At 40.2% G+C, this 14,246-nt stretch overlaps 1 protein-coding gene across 17 annotated transcripts in view; it reads left to right on the plus strand.

Moving 5' to 3' along the window:
* The window catches only part of PRKN (parkin RBR E3 ubiquitin protein ligase), a 1,304,064-nt gene that overhangs the window by 873,728 nt on the left and 416,090 nt on the right, over positions 1–14,246 (plus strand). For 16 of the 17 annotated variants that reach the window (XR_014248121.1, XM_082404597.1, XM_082404598.1 and 13 more), the window contains one exon: positions 5,983–6,119. The exons of the other annotated variant lie outside the window; for it this stretch is intronic. Coding sequence is in view for 15 of the 16 variants with exons in the window: in XM_082404597.1 (XP_082260723.1) it covers positions 5,983–6,119 (137 nt within the window). In the remaining variant the exon portion in view is untranslated. The remainder of the gene's footprint in view (positions 1–5,982; positions 6,120–14,246) is intronic. 17 annotated transcript variants of the gene reach the window in all.

A 14,246-nucleotide genomic window follows, 5' to 3' on the forward strand; every position in this document is an offset into this window, starting at 1 on the left:
GATTTTGTACTTAACATTTCTATTCTAATTGTCATTGCTTTTCATTGTATTTCAGATTCTACTATCCCTAAATATAATATTTATATTTAATTTTGCTTTTCACTGGGGGAAATGAAGAAACCAGCTCTACTACATAACTCAGCATCCCTCTTCCATGGTCTGTACTTTTGCAACTTTGTGTCTTCTCTTGACCTGGAATGTCTTCTCTATCTCCATGCACTGGAATCTTGATCCTCCTTCAAATGCCACTTTTATGAATTCTTTTCTGATCTGCTATCTTAACATGATCTCTTCCTCCTCTGAGCCTGTGTCAGTTACATGTTACTGCATAAAAAAATATCCCAAAGCCAAGTATCTTAAGACAACAGTGTTATCTTGCACGATTTCAGTGGGCCAGGAATTTGGGAGCAGCTTATCTGCATGGTTTTTGCTTATGGTATCTCATGAAGTTATAGTCAAGATTCAGCCAGGTCTGTAGTCACCTGAGGGCTTGTCTTGGGCTGGAGGATCTGCCTCAGAGATGATTATCTTAGGTGGCTGCCATGTCAGTGCTGGCTGTTGGCAGGAGGCCTCAGTTCCTTGCCCTGTGGACTTCTCCATAGACTGCTTGAGTGTCCTCACAATGTGGCTGTTCACTTTCTTCAGAGCAGGTAACCCAGGAAAGAGCACAGACAGAAGCTGTAGTGTCTTTTCTGGTCTAGTCCTGGAAGTTGCATATTGGTACTTCTGCATTTTCCCCACAGATTAAGCAGGTCACCTCACATAATGTGGAAGGAAACTACACAAAAGCATGAATACCAGAGGGTGGGGATCATTGGGGAGCATCTTAGAGGCTGCTTACCATTTCCTACATCTCTAACATAACTTAAAATATCCTGCTCTGTATTACAATTATGTGTGTCCCTTTCCTACCCATGCTATTAGTTTTTATTTTCTTTAGAGTTTAGACTTGCTTCCTTAGCTTTACATATCTTGAAATTTTTGGCACATTGTGTTCAGTATGTGTCACATTCAGGTGAGAATTTGGAACCACAGCCCCTCTCTTAATGGGTATAAATGAAAATGTACGTGTGGGAAAGAATCAGACAGAGACAGAGAAATAGACTTAGGCAGAGAGAGGGCATGTAAAGGAGAGCAAATGTGTGTGTGTGTGTGTGTGTGTGTGTGTGTGTGTGTGTGTGTGTGAGAGAGAGAGAGAGAGAGAACAAATGAGGTAGAGAGCAAACTGCACATTTTATCAGACAAATATGAAAAAATTGATACTATTTTGTAGGTTGCTAGAGAACTAATTTTACAAGAGTTTAAATGTTTGAACTACTGCAGAACAATATTCTACTTTGTGTCATGTATGTGAATGGCTCGCCATATATTTTACTAAGACTCCTTCAATTATGCCTAATACTTTGTGAATAAAGGGTCTTTGGATCACTCCTTTAATAAAAGCAGGGAAATCATTGCTTACAAATAACTCTGAAGTAATGTCAAGTACAGCATTTATAATTCCTTTTACATATGACTGAGAACTTTATTTAACCTTTGATTAACTGCTCTATAACCTGGCTCACTGGGGTAAAATCATTTTCTAGAATGGTCAATTAACATGTATAATCGGAGCAAAGGGCACAGAGGAATGTCAGAAGGAAAAAAAGATCCACGAGATGGCAGGTCCTGGCAGGTCCTCCTCAGAAATGTCACTCTTATCAATCTTCTTATTTCCATTCCTAGAACTACCAGCACACCATGGTCTAATTCCTAAGTAACTCATGTCTGAATTATTAAAATGACCTCCAAAGACTTTTCACAACTTCTAATTTCTTTCCCTCCAAGCTTTCCTTGGAATTAAACTTACTAAAAAATCACTCCCTTCCCATGCTTAGATGTCTTCAGCAAATTTCACTATCTAGAGGTTATCTACTAGGTTTGTCTTCTAGAATCCCTATGCCACTGTCCCTGCCCAGAATCTGCTCTGTGTCCAACTTTGTCATCTCTCCTCTCACTCTTTTCCTGATACATCCTCTCAATCAGCCCAACTTGTTACATTTTTGTTCCAAGAATTCTTTTCTATGTCTGGGTTTCCTCCCTTGCCCAGAAGCCATGTTTCTCTCCAGTGGCCCAATGTCAGTTTTCCCATCCTTTTAAATTCAGCTCAGGTTCCCTAATGGTACCATCCTGAGTCTTACTTCCCTCCTCTCCCTGCTTCTGTGGCAACAGAGTTTGGTGACTGCATATGTTTCCTTGTAATACTTGTTCCACATGCATTTTGTGTCACCCAACTATGCCTTCGGATTGTGTATGTGTGTGTGTTTCCCAATGCTTAAACCAATTCTGACTATAAAGTGTTTACTCATTCACTCAGTGCCATATTCCACACGTATTTATTAAGTGCCTTCTTTAGCCAAGTAGATGCTCAATAATTAATTGAGTGAAAAATGTACAAATGGGGAGCAGAGAAATTATAAAGTAAAAACATTCCATTCATTTATCCACTGGTACAATCAGTAACTATTGATAATGTAACTACCATGGGCTCAATGCTGTATATGGTGATGCTTGGGTCATGAAAGGGTTAAACAAGAATGGCCTCTGTTGTTTCATGACTTTTCATTTAATGTTGACAGTATTCACCTTGAATAGAAGTGAAGAGGTAATATCTGAAACACATTGAGAATAGACCTTACGGATAAAAGGTAAAGAGAAAGGGAAGAATTAATAAAGAATGGGGCTCCAGAGAAAGTCCCTTGGAGGTCTTCACACTTGAACTGGACCTTGAAATTTGGAGTTTTGATTTCAATATAAATATATCTGAATATATTGTACTATAGGAATGCATGATAAGGAGCATGGGTCTAGCAGTAAAGGAGCTAGAAGTATGCTAGGATAGGTAAGGACCATGCCCACAGGAGGGTGGAGGTGGAGAAAGGAACAAGATGAATAGTAGAGTCAGGGGAGTTGACTTTAGGGGAGTGAAATGGAAAAAAACATGTGTGAAGTTCCTAGCAAAGTCCCTAACCCAAAGTAGGTGCTCATAAATACCAGTATTGCCCCCTTTCCTGTTTCATCTAGCTCTTGAGAAATTAATCATGTAGTCCCTCTAACCATGATATGATTTTTACTCATTTCATTTTCTCAGATGATTAATCTAATAACCTTTTATGGGTGTCATGTTTATCACTTACCTAACTTTTTCATAAATACTAAGAATATTCTTAAGAGATGAGCAGTCTTACCTCATAACTATATCAAGAAATCCAACTGACTGATAATTCTATCTGAAATATGTGCATATACTACCTCTATCTCTATCATTATCTGTTATCTATCAACATATACATATATCTGTTCTATCTCTATATATCTACATATAAAAATATGTATATGTATGCATATATACATACGTGCATATGTACATACATATGCGCACATATATGCACACATATGTATGCACATATGTATATATATAATATATATCCTAAAGGGTCTCAAATCCTGGTCACCATGCATTTCTTAAGCCATAACTGCTGCCCTTGTCCATTTGCCATTAAAATTGCATAGGAGAGTATCAGGAGATGTCCCATGGAACCACCTAGATGCCATGTGAATTTTCCCCGCCCCCATGTGTGACAGCAGCTCTTGCTCTTCCTGATGATTAGGATCAATTACCCCTGCCAGTATGGTCAATGTTCCTTCCTGCCTGTATTCCAGTTTAAGGAGGCTGAAGGGAAGCGGTACCACTGGAGCTTAATTTTCAGCGAGATGTTTCCTGTGTCCCCAGGAGCATGTGCTTCACTCTGTGGGAACCACAACCTCTGGTCCTAGGGAGCCTGTGATTACCTGTACTTCATTCTTAGTAGGGGAGGGGCAAGGTGACTACTGTGTCCTTTATTTTGTTAGGTGTGTCCCTCCATGCCCCAAATATTAGACCTCTAAAAACCTTCTCTAATGTAGGTGACCCCTGAATCTGCATAGAGTTTATCTCACACCATGGCCTCCAATATATTTACCATTTCTTGCTAATCTGTTCCAAATAGCAGGATGTAATCAATAAACCAGAGCAACTGACGTTTCTTTGAATTGTCTAGATAGTATTAAGTTCTTTTTGACCATATTTTAACTGAAGGGCAAAACTATAAATGTGTACTGTTGTCCATACATGAAAGAGAACTCTTTCTATTCTTCCTTCTATTAATAGGGATGGAAAAGGACACATTTGCTAGATCAATGGCTACATGCCATGCATCTTAACATCTCTCTGGGACACTGTGGCAGAGTCCACAGTCCATACTGACTGCTTTGGCTTTTATATAAGTTTTCTTTTTATATTTTCTACAGGGTAATTGCCAAGCTTTCTTTTTAACCTTGTTATATATAGGAACATTTTTATAAATGTTCTCATAGTTTCTCCAGTGTTTCTGTGTATTGGTAACAGATCAAGAGTCCATAAAGGTTGAGTCGACCATGTTGCTAAAATCAGAATGAAGAACATTTTTCATAGAACTTAGCTCTGAAAGGAGGCAAAATATAGCAGCTCTGTAGGGTCACACAGAGGGAATGAGGTGTGTATGCGCTCGTGTGCGTGTGTGCCTGACTCTCCTGTTAGATATAGGAACGCGTTATATTTCATCATCTTCAAGGGGGAAGTTGTTAGAAGGAAAGAGGCTGAAAGTTCAGAACACAGTCAACACCTAATTGAAAAAGGTCCTGGGAATGGAAATGGCCCTGAAGGGACATCAATAGGTTCAGAGATGGGAAATGAAAACACATAAAAACCTCAGGGATGCGTAGATGAAATTGACTATCATCCTGTAGATCCAAGACATTAAAATACCAACGTTTTTTTTCCATTTTATTTTGTGTTATATATTGTGTTGAAATAAGTGGGAAAACAGAATTTTGAAAATCTTGTAATTGTTAAGGAGTTATCTTCTACTAATATTAATGTTAATATCAGTTTTTTTAGGGAAAGGGCTTTTGAAGAGCTCTTATATCTGTTAAGAATTGGGTATGAAATGACAAATACTTTGTATCTTGTTATCATTACATAGAAAATAGGTTTATCTAAATAAAATCCAATGACTTTCTTACTATTAAAATTGCCTTAGGGCTGATCTCAAGTTAATATATTCATTTTGTCTCCTTTTTGTCATAAAATCATGTGGTTCATTTACTAGCAAAAACGTGGTTATTCAGGAGATATTTTTTTCTACAAAGTGTTTTAAGAAAGTTCAGAATTTTTAGGACTTGTGTATATTGATTTGTTAGTGATCCCCTAACTTTAATTTAAGAAATTGAGTATTTGGGTGGATGGGGGTAGCACAATAGACAAAATCTTGCAGTAGAAGGATCTCTGCTAGATAACCTTTTATTTCTAAATTCTACTTTTCCATTTGCCAATGAAATGTGAATGACTGTTTAACACATTTACTTTGATGCAGTAGTAATTTTTCTTTCGACTTTGGGGAAGTTCAGATCCTATATATTATTATAACTAAATTCAAGGAACATTTATTTAAAAACTTATAATGCCTGGTGCTATGAGAATATCAATGTAAAGAAGACAGTTCTATTTTCAAGGAGATCACAGTCTACAAGAGAAGAGAAACATATCAATACTACAATGTAATAATGGATCAATCGAAATATATGTAAGTGGATGGAATGACAAGTAGGTTAACTGGGAATTATAAGTCAAGGAAGGCTTCTAGGAAGAGCTTGTATCTGAGCTTGGGTTTAAATAGCTGATTGGTAAATATGGTCACATAAAAAATATAAAATTAAGAAAATCAATCTTCTTTATAGCTCACAAGGTGTTTCCAACTTTTAAGATGTAGCATTGATATATATGAGCTCAATGATTAGCAGCGCAGGTCTTTACATAGAGCATGCCCTAAGCACCCCTACGAGATTACAGAAAGTGTTCTAAACCACACGTTGCCTGCCAGCCTTAGAAGGACTACAGGAAATGTCTTTCTTTACCTCCACCAGAAGCCCCGTCCTGGTTTTCCAGTGCAACTACCGCCACGTGATTTGCCTAGACTGTTTCCACCTGTACTGTGTGACGAGACTCAACGATCGGCAGTTTGTCCACGACCCTCAGCTTGGTTACTCTCTGCCTTGTGTGGGTAAGTCTAGCACTTTTCCTTCCATTTCTAATTCTGATTAAGAACAGAAAGAGGAAAATTACTGAAATAAAACTATCTTAGATGTACCCAATCCCTACTGAGGGGCTGAAAATTCAGATATCTGTTTGAACATTGCTAGGCAAGAAAATTAAAGCAAGATTAGTTTATGCAAGCAAGGGGCATTTATTTCTAGAACCATCACTTCCTTTTTTAATTTTTATTTTATATTGGAGTATAGTTGATTAAAAATGTGTTAGTTTCAGGTGTACACCACAGTGATTCAGTTATATATACATGTATCTATTCTTTTTCAAATTCTTTTTACATTTAGGTTATTACAGAATATTGAGCAGAGTTCCCTGTGCTTGTAGGTCCGTGTGCTTGTTCCCTTAGCAGAGTAGGTACTTGTTGGTTATCTGTTTTAAATATAGCAGTGTGTAAATGTCAATCCCACACTCCCAATTTATCACTTCCTTTTAATGACAAAGTCCATATCTAACCACAAGTGATGGATACTCTTGCAATGGAACTCACAGCTTGAATCCACTCGTTCACTTTTCTGACCATGGGGTTTGCATGAAGCTGTAAACGGGAGACTCACTGGTAAATAAGATTTGAATGTCCTTGGTGGTTGTATTTCTACTTTGGCATAGGCCAAAGGATATTCTGATGCTCACAAACTAGAATGAGTTATTCTGCTAGGGTGGCATGGGTACGTTGTGAAGTAGGTATCTATCTCTTGCGCAGCCCTGTTTGAGATTGTTCTTCCTCGCTTGGTGGTAAATGCAGCTGTTTAACCCTCACACTTCCCCAGATCCATACAAAACAGCCCTTTCCCCAAAATTCATTATTTAATATCTCCAGAGCCTGGGAAACAAACCCTTCATTAGTGTTTGAATAGTGACGTTATGAGAAAAAAAAACTGAGCTCAGTCTTCTGGGACTATTAACTGTATATCAAAAAATAGAGGCTGTGTGTAGAATTAGCGAACTATTTTTCCAATAACACTGGCCCCACAGAAGCCACAAAAGAGTGGTATAAAGCATTTGTTTCTATTGCTGTATGACTCACATGCTAAATGTCTTGCTAACAGTGTCCATATAAGTTCACCATTTCTGTATAAAAGTCTGATACCTCTTACCCCCAAAACATATGTAATAAGATGTTCTTTTTTCCAAACCTAGTCTTTCAAACCTTTCTCAACCACCTTAAGCTAAATGCCTTCAAAGCTCAATTTTAGACATATGTATTCTTCAAGGTGTGACTAGTCAACAGTGAACCAACTTTTTCCATTCGCATAATTTTTATGATGAACAATTAAAACTGGTTCAAAACACCTTTCAAATACAAACTCTGCTTCCTTTGTGTGAGCTCCTCATTTGACCAGAAATTTTGTTATGCTTTGTAAGAGTGGGATGCTGAACTTTATTTCCCTGAGAGTAAAAAATAAGCAATGATTAGAGCCGTTACTGAGTACTTACCGTATATAAGGTACCACTGGGATGCTTACATACGTACATCCATTTAATCCCCACAAAGCCCTATCGGAATGGATGTTGTCATTCTTCCCATTTTATGGATGAAGTGTTTGAGGCTCACAGAATTTAATTAAACTGCACATGGTATTACAGCTGGTAAGTAATAGAGCTGGTATTCAGAGCCAGCTAGTGGTGGCTCTAGAACTTGGACTCTTAATCACTATATGAGTAGATAAGCCTGTAAACAAAAAAGTACTATACCTCTAAAAGTTATATGGAAAGGAAGGTCAAGGGAAAAGTATCTCTAATTTTGGGGCACTTTTTCCATATTTAAACCAGCAGCAAACTTCAAAACTAGGAATTATTCATATTTCTCAGAGGAAGAAGTAAAGGCTCAGTAGGACTGAGTACCCAGCATCACAGAGTCAGGAAGGGTAGAGCTGAGACTTCAACCCATGTGTGGTTGCTCCAGAGCTCTGTGTTCCCCCCACCCTCCCATCCCACTTCTCTCTGGCCAGGGTTCTCCACCGTAATGCACATTTCAATAACATGGCAGTTTTTAAAAGTCCCAATGCCTAGGCCATGCCTCTGGGGGCAGCCCTCAGTATTTGTTAAAGGCCCCAGGTTTGAAAGTTTGAGCACTACTTCCGGGGTGAACATTCTACAGGCAACAGGTATTTTCCATGGGAGACTGTAGCATTAGCAAGTGTGAAAATACTCCCTCTCCCCTTATCTATTTTGTCCACGAGTGATTTGACTTGCTAACCAGCATAGGTTTTTCAATAAACGTTGACGGATTTGAAAAAAAGATGGGCAAACACAGCCAAAATGGCCTATTTCCAGAGCTTCTAACAAACTCTTGCATGAAGTTAAGGGCTTTGGGAAAAACTTCATAATTATTTTGAAATATTGGCTGTCTTTTTGCTGTACCTACTGTTATCACATCCTATGCTAGGGATTAATTTGAAATGCCAAAGCATTTTGTGTATCTTCTCTTAACACTGAGTGTCACTCACCCACCTCAGTGGAGCCTCAGGAATTTAGGTAGATTTACTTTAGAGTGTAGCTAAAATAAAAATAAAATTTATATGATGAAGACTATGCAAAATGTGTTTAGTCCATTAAGAGTCCTGGTAACACAGATTTCCTATAGCAATGGGGTGTCCGAGGGAATAGTTCCCACCTTCCCTATAATATGCCACTGGCATCGCCACTGGTGCCATCCAAGTGCATCCCCGCCTTCAGTGCTTCACTTTTTTTTAACACTTCTCCTCCCAGGTCACTTTTCATGTAATTCCCATTTTCATATAACATAGAAAACCATTTCCTTTCTATGGAATAAGTCCACTCACCAACTACAGTCCAGTAGTGTCCCAAGTGTCTTAGTTGGCAATATTAACCACGAGGCAGATAGTTCTGGCCCTTTTGAGAAACAGAGATATTCTTGATGCCTGGAGAGTCAAGAAGGCTGGTTTCTAGTCAGCTTTTCAGGGAGCTAAGCATAAAACCCAACATAAATCATCATTTTGGCTTTAGAACAATGCTTTCCCAAATACACACAAATAATCCAAGTCCATATAATTCCTAAAACCACATTGAAAAGTAGGAAATATATTAAAAAATAGATCACCAAAGAAGATGTGCAAATGGCCAGTACACTTATTGAAAGCTCAGTGTAATTAGTTACTAAAGAATAGCTAATTTTAAAGCATAAAATATAATGTGATAGACATATATTCAAAAGAGGTAAAAATATAAATTTAAATATTTCTGGAAAGCAATTTGGCAATTCATATTATTAGCTTTAAAATAGTAGCAAGCTGCTTAGAAGCCTGTCCATACACACATTCTCTATGTGTCTCTGTCTCTGAAATATACAGCCTATTCTCTTCCCAGCTCCTAGATCTTGAAAAATTGTGACAGTCACCATGAAAATGGCGGCAGCAGGATTCAAGCAGCTGAAGGGCTTCCAGTTCAGTCAATGTTCTTTCTACCTCAAAATTATTTGAAATGAAATCAAACTTCCTAATTTTCTGAGGGTAATGCTAAACTTTTTGTCTTATTTTGGGGGTGGTTTAGCAATTTTGGCAGTTTTGCTGTGGTTTGGATGTATGAGGCAGTGTAAAATCAGGATAGTAATCTAACTTCTCTAGCAGAAGCAACACTGAAATCACAGAAGCAAGGGTGATTTTCACCCATCCAGGCTCCGATGCGCCTTGGCTCTGCGGCCTCTGCCGCACCCCATCATTCAGGGACTCGGACTCAGCCTTCTGTTACCTAGTGGTTTTGCCATCCTCAGTGACCTCGGAGTCCCCACTGGGTCCTCTTCACCCAGGCCGACCGGACCAGGAAGCCAGAGCAGGGGCATCATGGAGGGGCGGGCGGGTTGAGACCAAGCCTGGAAACGGAGCGCATCACTTCTTCCCACGTTCCGTATTCCGGAACTCATCCCCGCAGCCCCTCCCAACCGCACGGGGTGTGGGCAGGGGGACCGGCAGAGGGGGCTGTGGTCTGGCTGTGCACCCGCAAGGGAGCAGACAGGCCTGCAGGCGCGCAGCCCTCTCTCACGCTGCGCAGAGGAGGATGGATGGGAAATTTCTTGAATGTATTTTTAGCTCTCCTCCCCCCCGCCCCGCCTGCGATCGGAACAACACTCCATCAAGTAGCTTCATTATAAGGAGTGACTTGTACACGGACAAGGACCAGAAAAAGAGCTGTAGGACAGAATTGATGGTGTCCAGGAGCTCGTTCTAGCTAGATCGATAGGCTCTGTCTGTGCACTCGTCTGTTTGGCCTTGGAAACGCTGCCTTTGTGGAATCCGGCTTCACAGGGGACAAAGGGCTTGAACGTTTGTTTGATGCTGTCGCGTGTGTCTTTAGCGTTTTACAAACGAAGTGACTCAATGCGTCTGTTTGAAGTGGTACCAGCAGCAGCGCTGCTCTGTTTATCTTTCGGAGGAGCCCATGTCCCAGTAAACTGCGCCCCTGATTCTTACTTTGCCTGCGTTTCTACCTTCCAAACTGCCTTTCATCTTCTCTTGCATCTTATTAAGTAGTTAAAAATACAGTAACATTTTAAATAGCAGAAGTAAGGCGGGCATGCCTTGAATAGCTAGCGGAGAAGGCAAAAATAATTTCTTTCCACCTACTTCTGCCCTGAACTCTTAAGAAGAGCATTCTACCTTTGTTTTATAAGGGCGGAAACAGACCAGTTTTAAGTATAAATGTATTACTTATCCAAAGAGTTCTAGAAAGATGCTTGTAAGTCCTTAAGACAGCTCCAAGAGTTGTTCAAAACAGCTGTCTCTAGGCTTTCCTCTTCGTTTATTAAAATGTGCGTAACCACGTTCCTCTCCCTGGCCTTCTTGGCAGCCAGCATGATTTTGGAGTCTGTACACTTGGCATTGTCAGTGGAGAGGGTGTCCTCCTGAGGCGGGAAGGATTATAATCATAGTCAATGGAATATTAATTGACCTGTAAGTGTATCATTTTAAATGGCTTGATGCATTCCTAAATTTATTATGAGACATACCATACATACACACCAGTGTTTAAATACATTCATAGTGTTATATAGATTTGTATAGTTACAGAGGACCTCTGGTACCGCCACCCAGGTCAAGATAGTGTTATATAGATTTGTATAGTTACAGAGGACCTCTGGCACCGCCACCCAGGTCAAGATAGTGTTATATAGATTTGCATAGTTACAGAGGACCTCTGGTACCGCCACCCAGGTCAAGATAGTGTTATATAGATTTGTATAGTTACAGAGGACCTCTGGCACCGCCACCCCGGTCAAGATAGTGTTATATAGATTTGTATAGTTACAGAGGACCTCTGGTACCGCCACCCAGGTCAAGATAGTGTTATATAGATTTGTACAGTTACAGAGGACCTCTGGCACCGCCACCCAGGTCAAGATAGTGTTATATAGATTTGTACAGTTACAGAGGACCTCTGGCACCGCCACCCAGGTCAAGATAGTGTTATATAGATTTGTACAGTTACAGAGGACCTCTGGCACCGCCACCCAGGTCAAGATAGTGTTATATAGATTTGCATAGTTACAGAGGACCTCTGGTACCGCCACCCAGGTCAAGATAGTGTTATATAGATTTGTATAGTTACAGAGGACCTCTGGTACCGCCACCCAGGTCAAGATAGTGTTATATAGATTTGTATAGTTACAGAGGACCTCTGGCACCGCCACCCAGGTCAAGATAGTGTTATATAGATTTGTACAGTTACAGAGGACCTCTGGCACCGCCACCCAGGTCAAGATAGTGTTATATAGATTTGTACAGTTACAGAGGACCTCTGGCACCGCCACCCAGGTCAAGATAGTGTTATATAGATTTGTACAGTTACAGAGGCCCTCTGGCACCGCCACCCAGGTCAAGATAGTGTTATATAGATTTGTACAGTTACAGAGGACCTCTGGCACTGCCACCCAGGTCAAGATAGTGTTATATAGATTTGTATAGTTACAGAGGACCTCTGGCACCGCCACCCAGGTCAAGATAGTGTTATATAGATTTGTATAGTTACAGAGGACCTCTGGCACCGCCACCCAGGTCCAGAAAGGCAGCATCGCCAGCATCCCGGACGCCCTCCATGTCCCCTCCTCAACCCCAGCCTCCTCCCTCTTGCCTTGATGCAACTATGATCTTGACTTTCGTGATATTCATTACCTTGCTTTTCCTCATAGCATCACCACCTATGTCTGTACATCCCTAAATAATACAGATATTTGCCTGCTTTTAACTTTCAAATTGTTGCTTGAAAGGTTTTGCCAAATTTCCCCGACCAGAAGCAATCTCAATTCCAGTCACACCCCTCGTCAGAAAACTCTGAACACGTGTGCAAAGTCTTCCACTATTCAGGATTTTCAGTATTATTTTTGTTATGTGTATTGTGTTAATCACGCTAGAGAATGGCTTTGTTTATGCTTATCTTCCTCATCTCAGGTGCTGTCGTGTGTGAAAACAGTTTTTTAACTAGCTTTTTCAACAGGTAAATTTGAGTTTACATTCAGAGGTATAAAAGCAAACTGTAGTAGGGACCCTGAAGAGTTACTTGGACAAGAAGATCAATTTTATCACAATTTGGTGAAAATAAGAATCTTACACTCAGATTATGAATTTTAAAAAGCACAGCTCACCAACAATGTTAAATACGCTCCTTCGTTTGTGGGTAATTCTAGGTGATACTATCGACAGTTTTGCATTCAATTTGTGGGGGGTTCCACGGCAGCTGTTGCACAGTTTATATCAGGGCATTCCGGCTGCGGCGTACAGCTGCCAAAGAGGCTCTCGGCAGGGTGTGACATGAAAGACGCGGCGGGCCAGACGCTCTGTTCATCCCGCCAGCGTCTCAGGAGAGGAGAAGTGTGTTGTACCTTCATGAGCCACACACTTCTGGAGCTAGTCGCAGCTTTATTCCAAACAAATCACGGCCATCTGTGGCCTCTAGGTCAAGAAAATTTAAGTTTATTTGAGACAGAAATTGCTTTGGATTTTAAGTCCACATTTCCTGATTTGGACAGATGTTGCTTTTTAAAAATTGTTCTAATTGCAGAATGTTTTCCTTTACTACTTCTCCTTCCGCATCATCATCCACAGGCTGTATTCAGTGCCTGCTGGTTCTGTGTTTAGTTCTATATGTTGGCCACTTGAAACACACGTGCGCGCGCACACACACACACACACACGCAGTAACTGTGATAAAACTTTCGTCCTTACTGTGTGATGTCTTGTATTAATGAGACTTCATGCACAGAAATTGCTATGAGCCAGTGACCTCCAGCTATCTTTGAAATAATTAATAATGTGCTTAGAGGAGTTGATCTACATATTCATGCGAGTTTATATCACTTGGTTCCTAAGGAGGACAGTAAAACAATTTAATGTTTTAAATGCAGACCAATTTAGCAAGAGGAGGAGTGGTTTAATATTTTAATGTCAAGATGGATATAAATATATAATATCTGAATCAAGTAATTATAGTATATATTCCCAGTAAAATCCGAACATCTTTCAGACCATCTTATATGCTCTATTATTGACTCCACTTAGGAGTTTGGAAAATGAATATTTCTTATATTTTCAGCTTTTCAAGCCTTTACTAGAAATCATCTACCTTGGAATTATATATTTATAGAGGGAAACATTGTGTGAAAGGAGTTGCAATATTGAAAGGAGGGGGGATGGTAATAGTGTTCAAGGAAATGGTATCATTCTGTCTGACTTCGCTCTGAAACTCTCTTCTCTGCCCCTCTTGCTGCCAGAAACGGCTCTTTCTTATGGCTCACATGTAAGAAGGCTTTTGTAATTGGTCACTGTATTAGTTTTCTAGGGCTGCCATAACAAAATACTACAGACTGGGAGGCTTAAATAACAGAAATTTATTTTCTCACAAGTAAGAAGAGGCTGGCACTCCAAGGTCAAGGTGCCAGCAGGTTTGGTTTCCTCTGAGGACTCTCTCCTTGGCTTGGGGATGGCTGCCCTCGTACTGCCTCTTCACATGGTCATCTCACTGTATGTGCAGCCCTGGTGTCGCTCTGTGTGTGCTCATCTCCTCTCATAAGGACACTAGTCAGATTAGAGTAGAGCCCACCCTAATGGTCTCATTTTAATTTAGGTACCTC

The sequence above is a fragment of the Balaenoptera borealis genome (genome assembly GCF_965194805.1).
Source record: "Balaenoptera borealis genome assembly, chromosome: 9".
Taxonomy (NCBI): domain Eukaryota; kingdom Metazoa; phylum Chordata; class Mammalia; order Artiodactyla; family Balaenopteridae; genus Balaenoptera; species Balaenoptera borealis.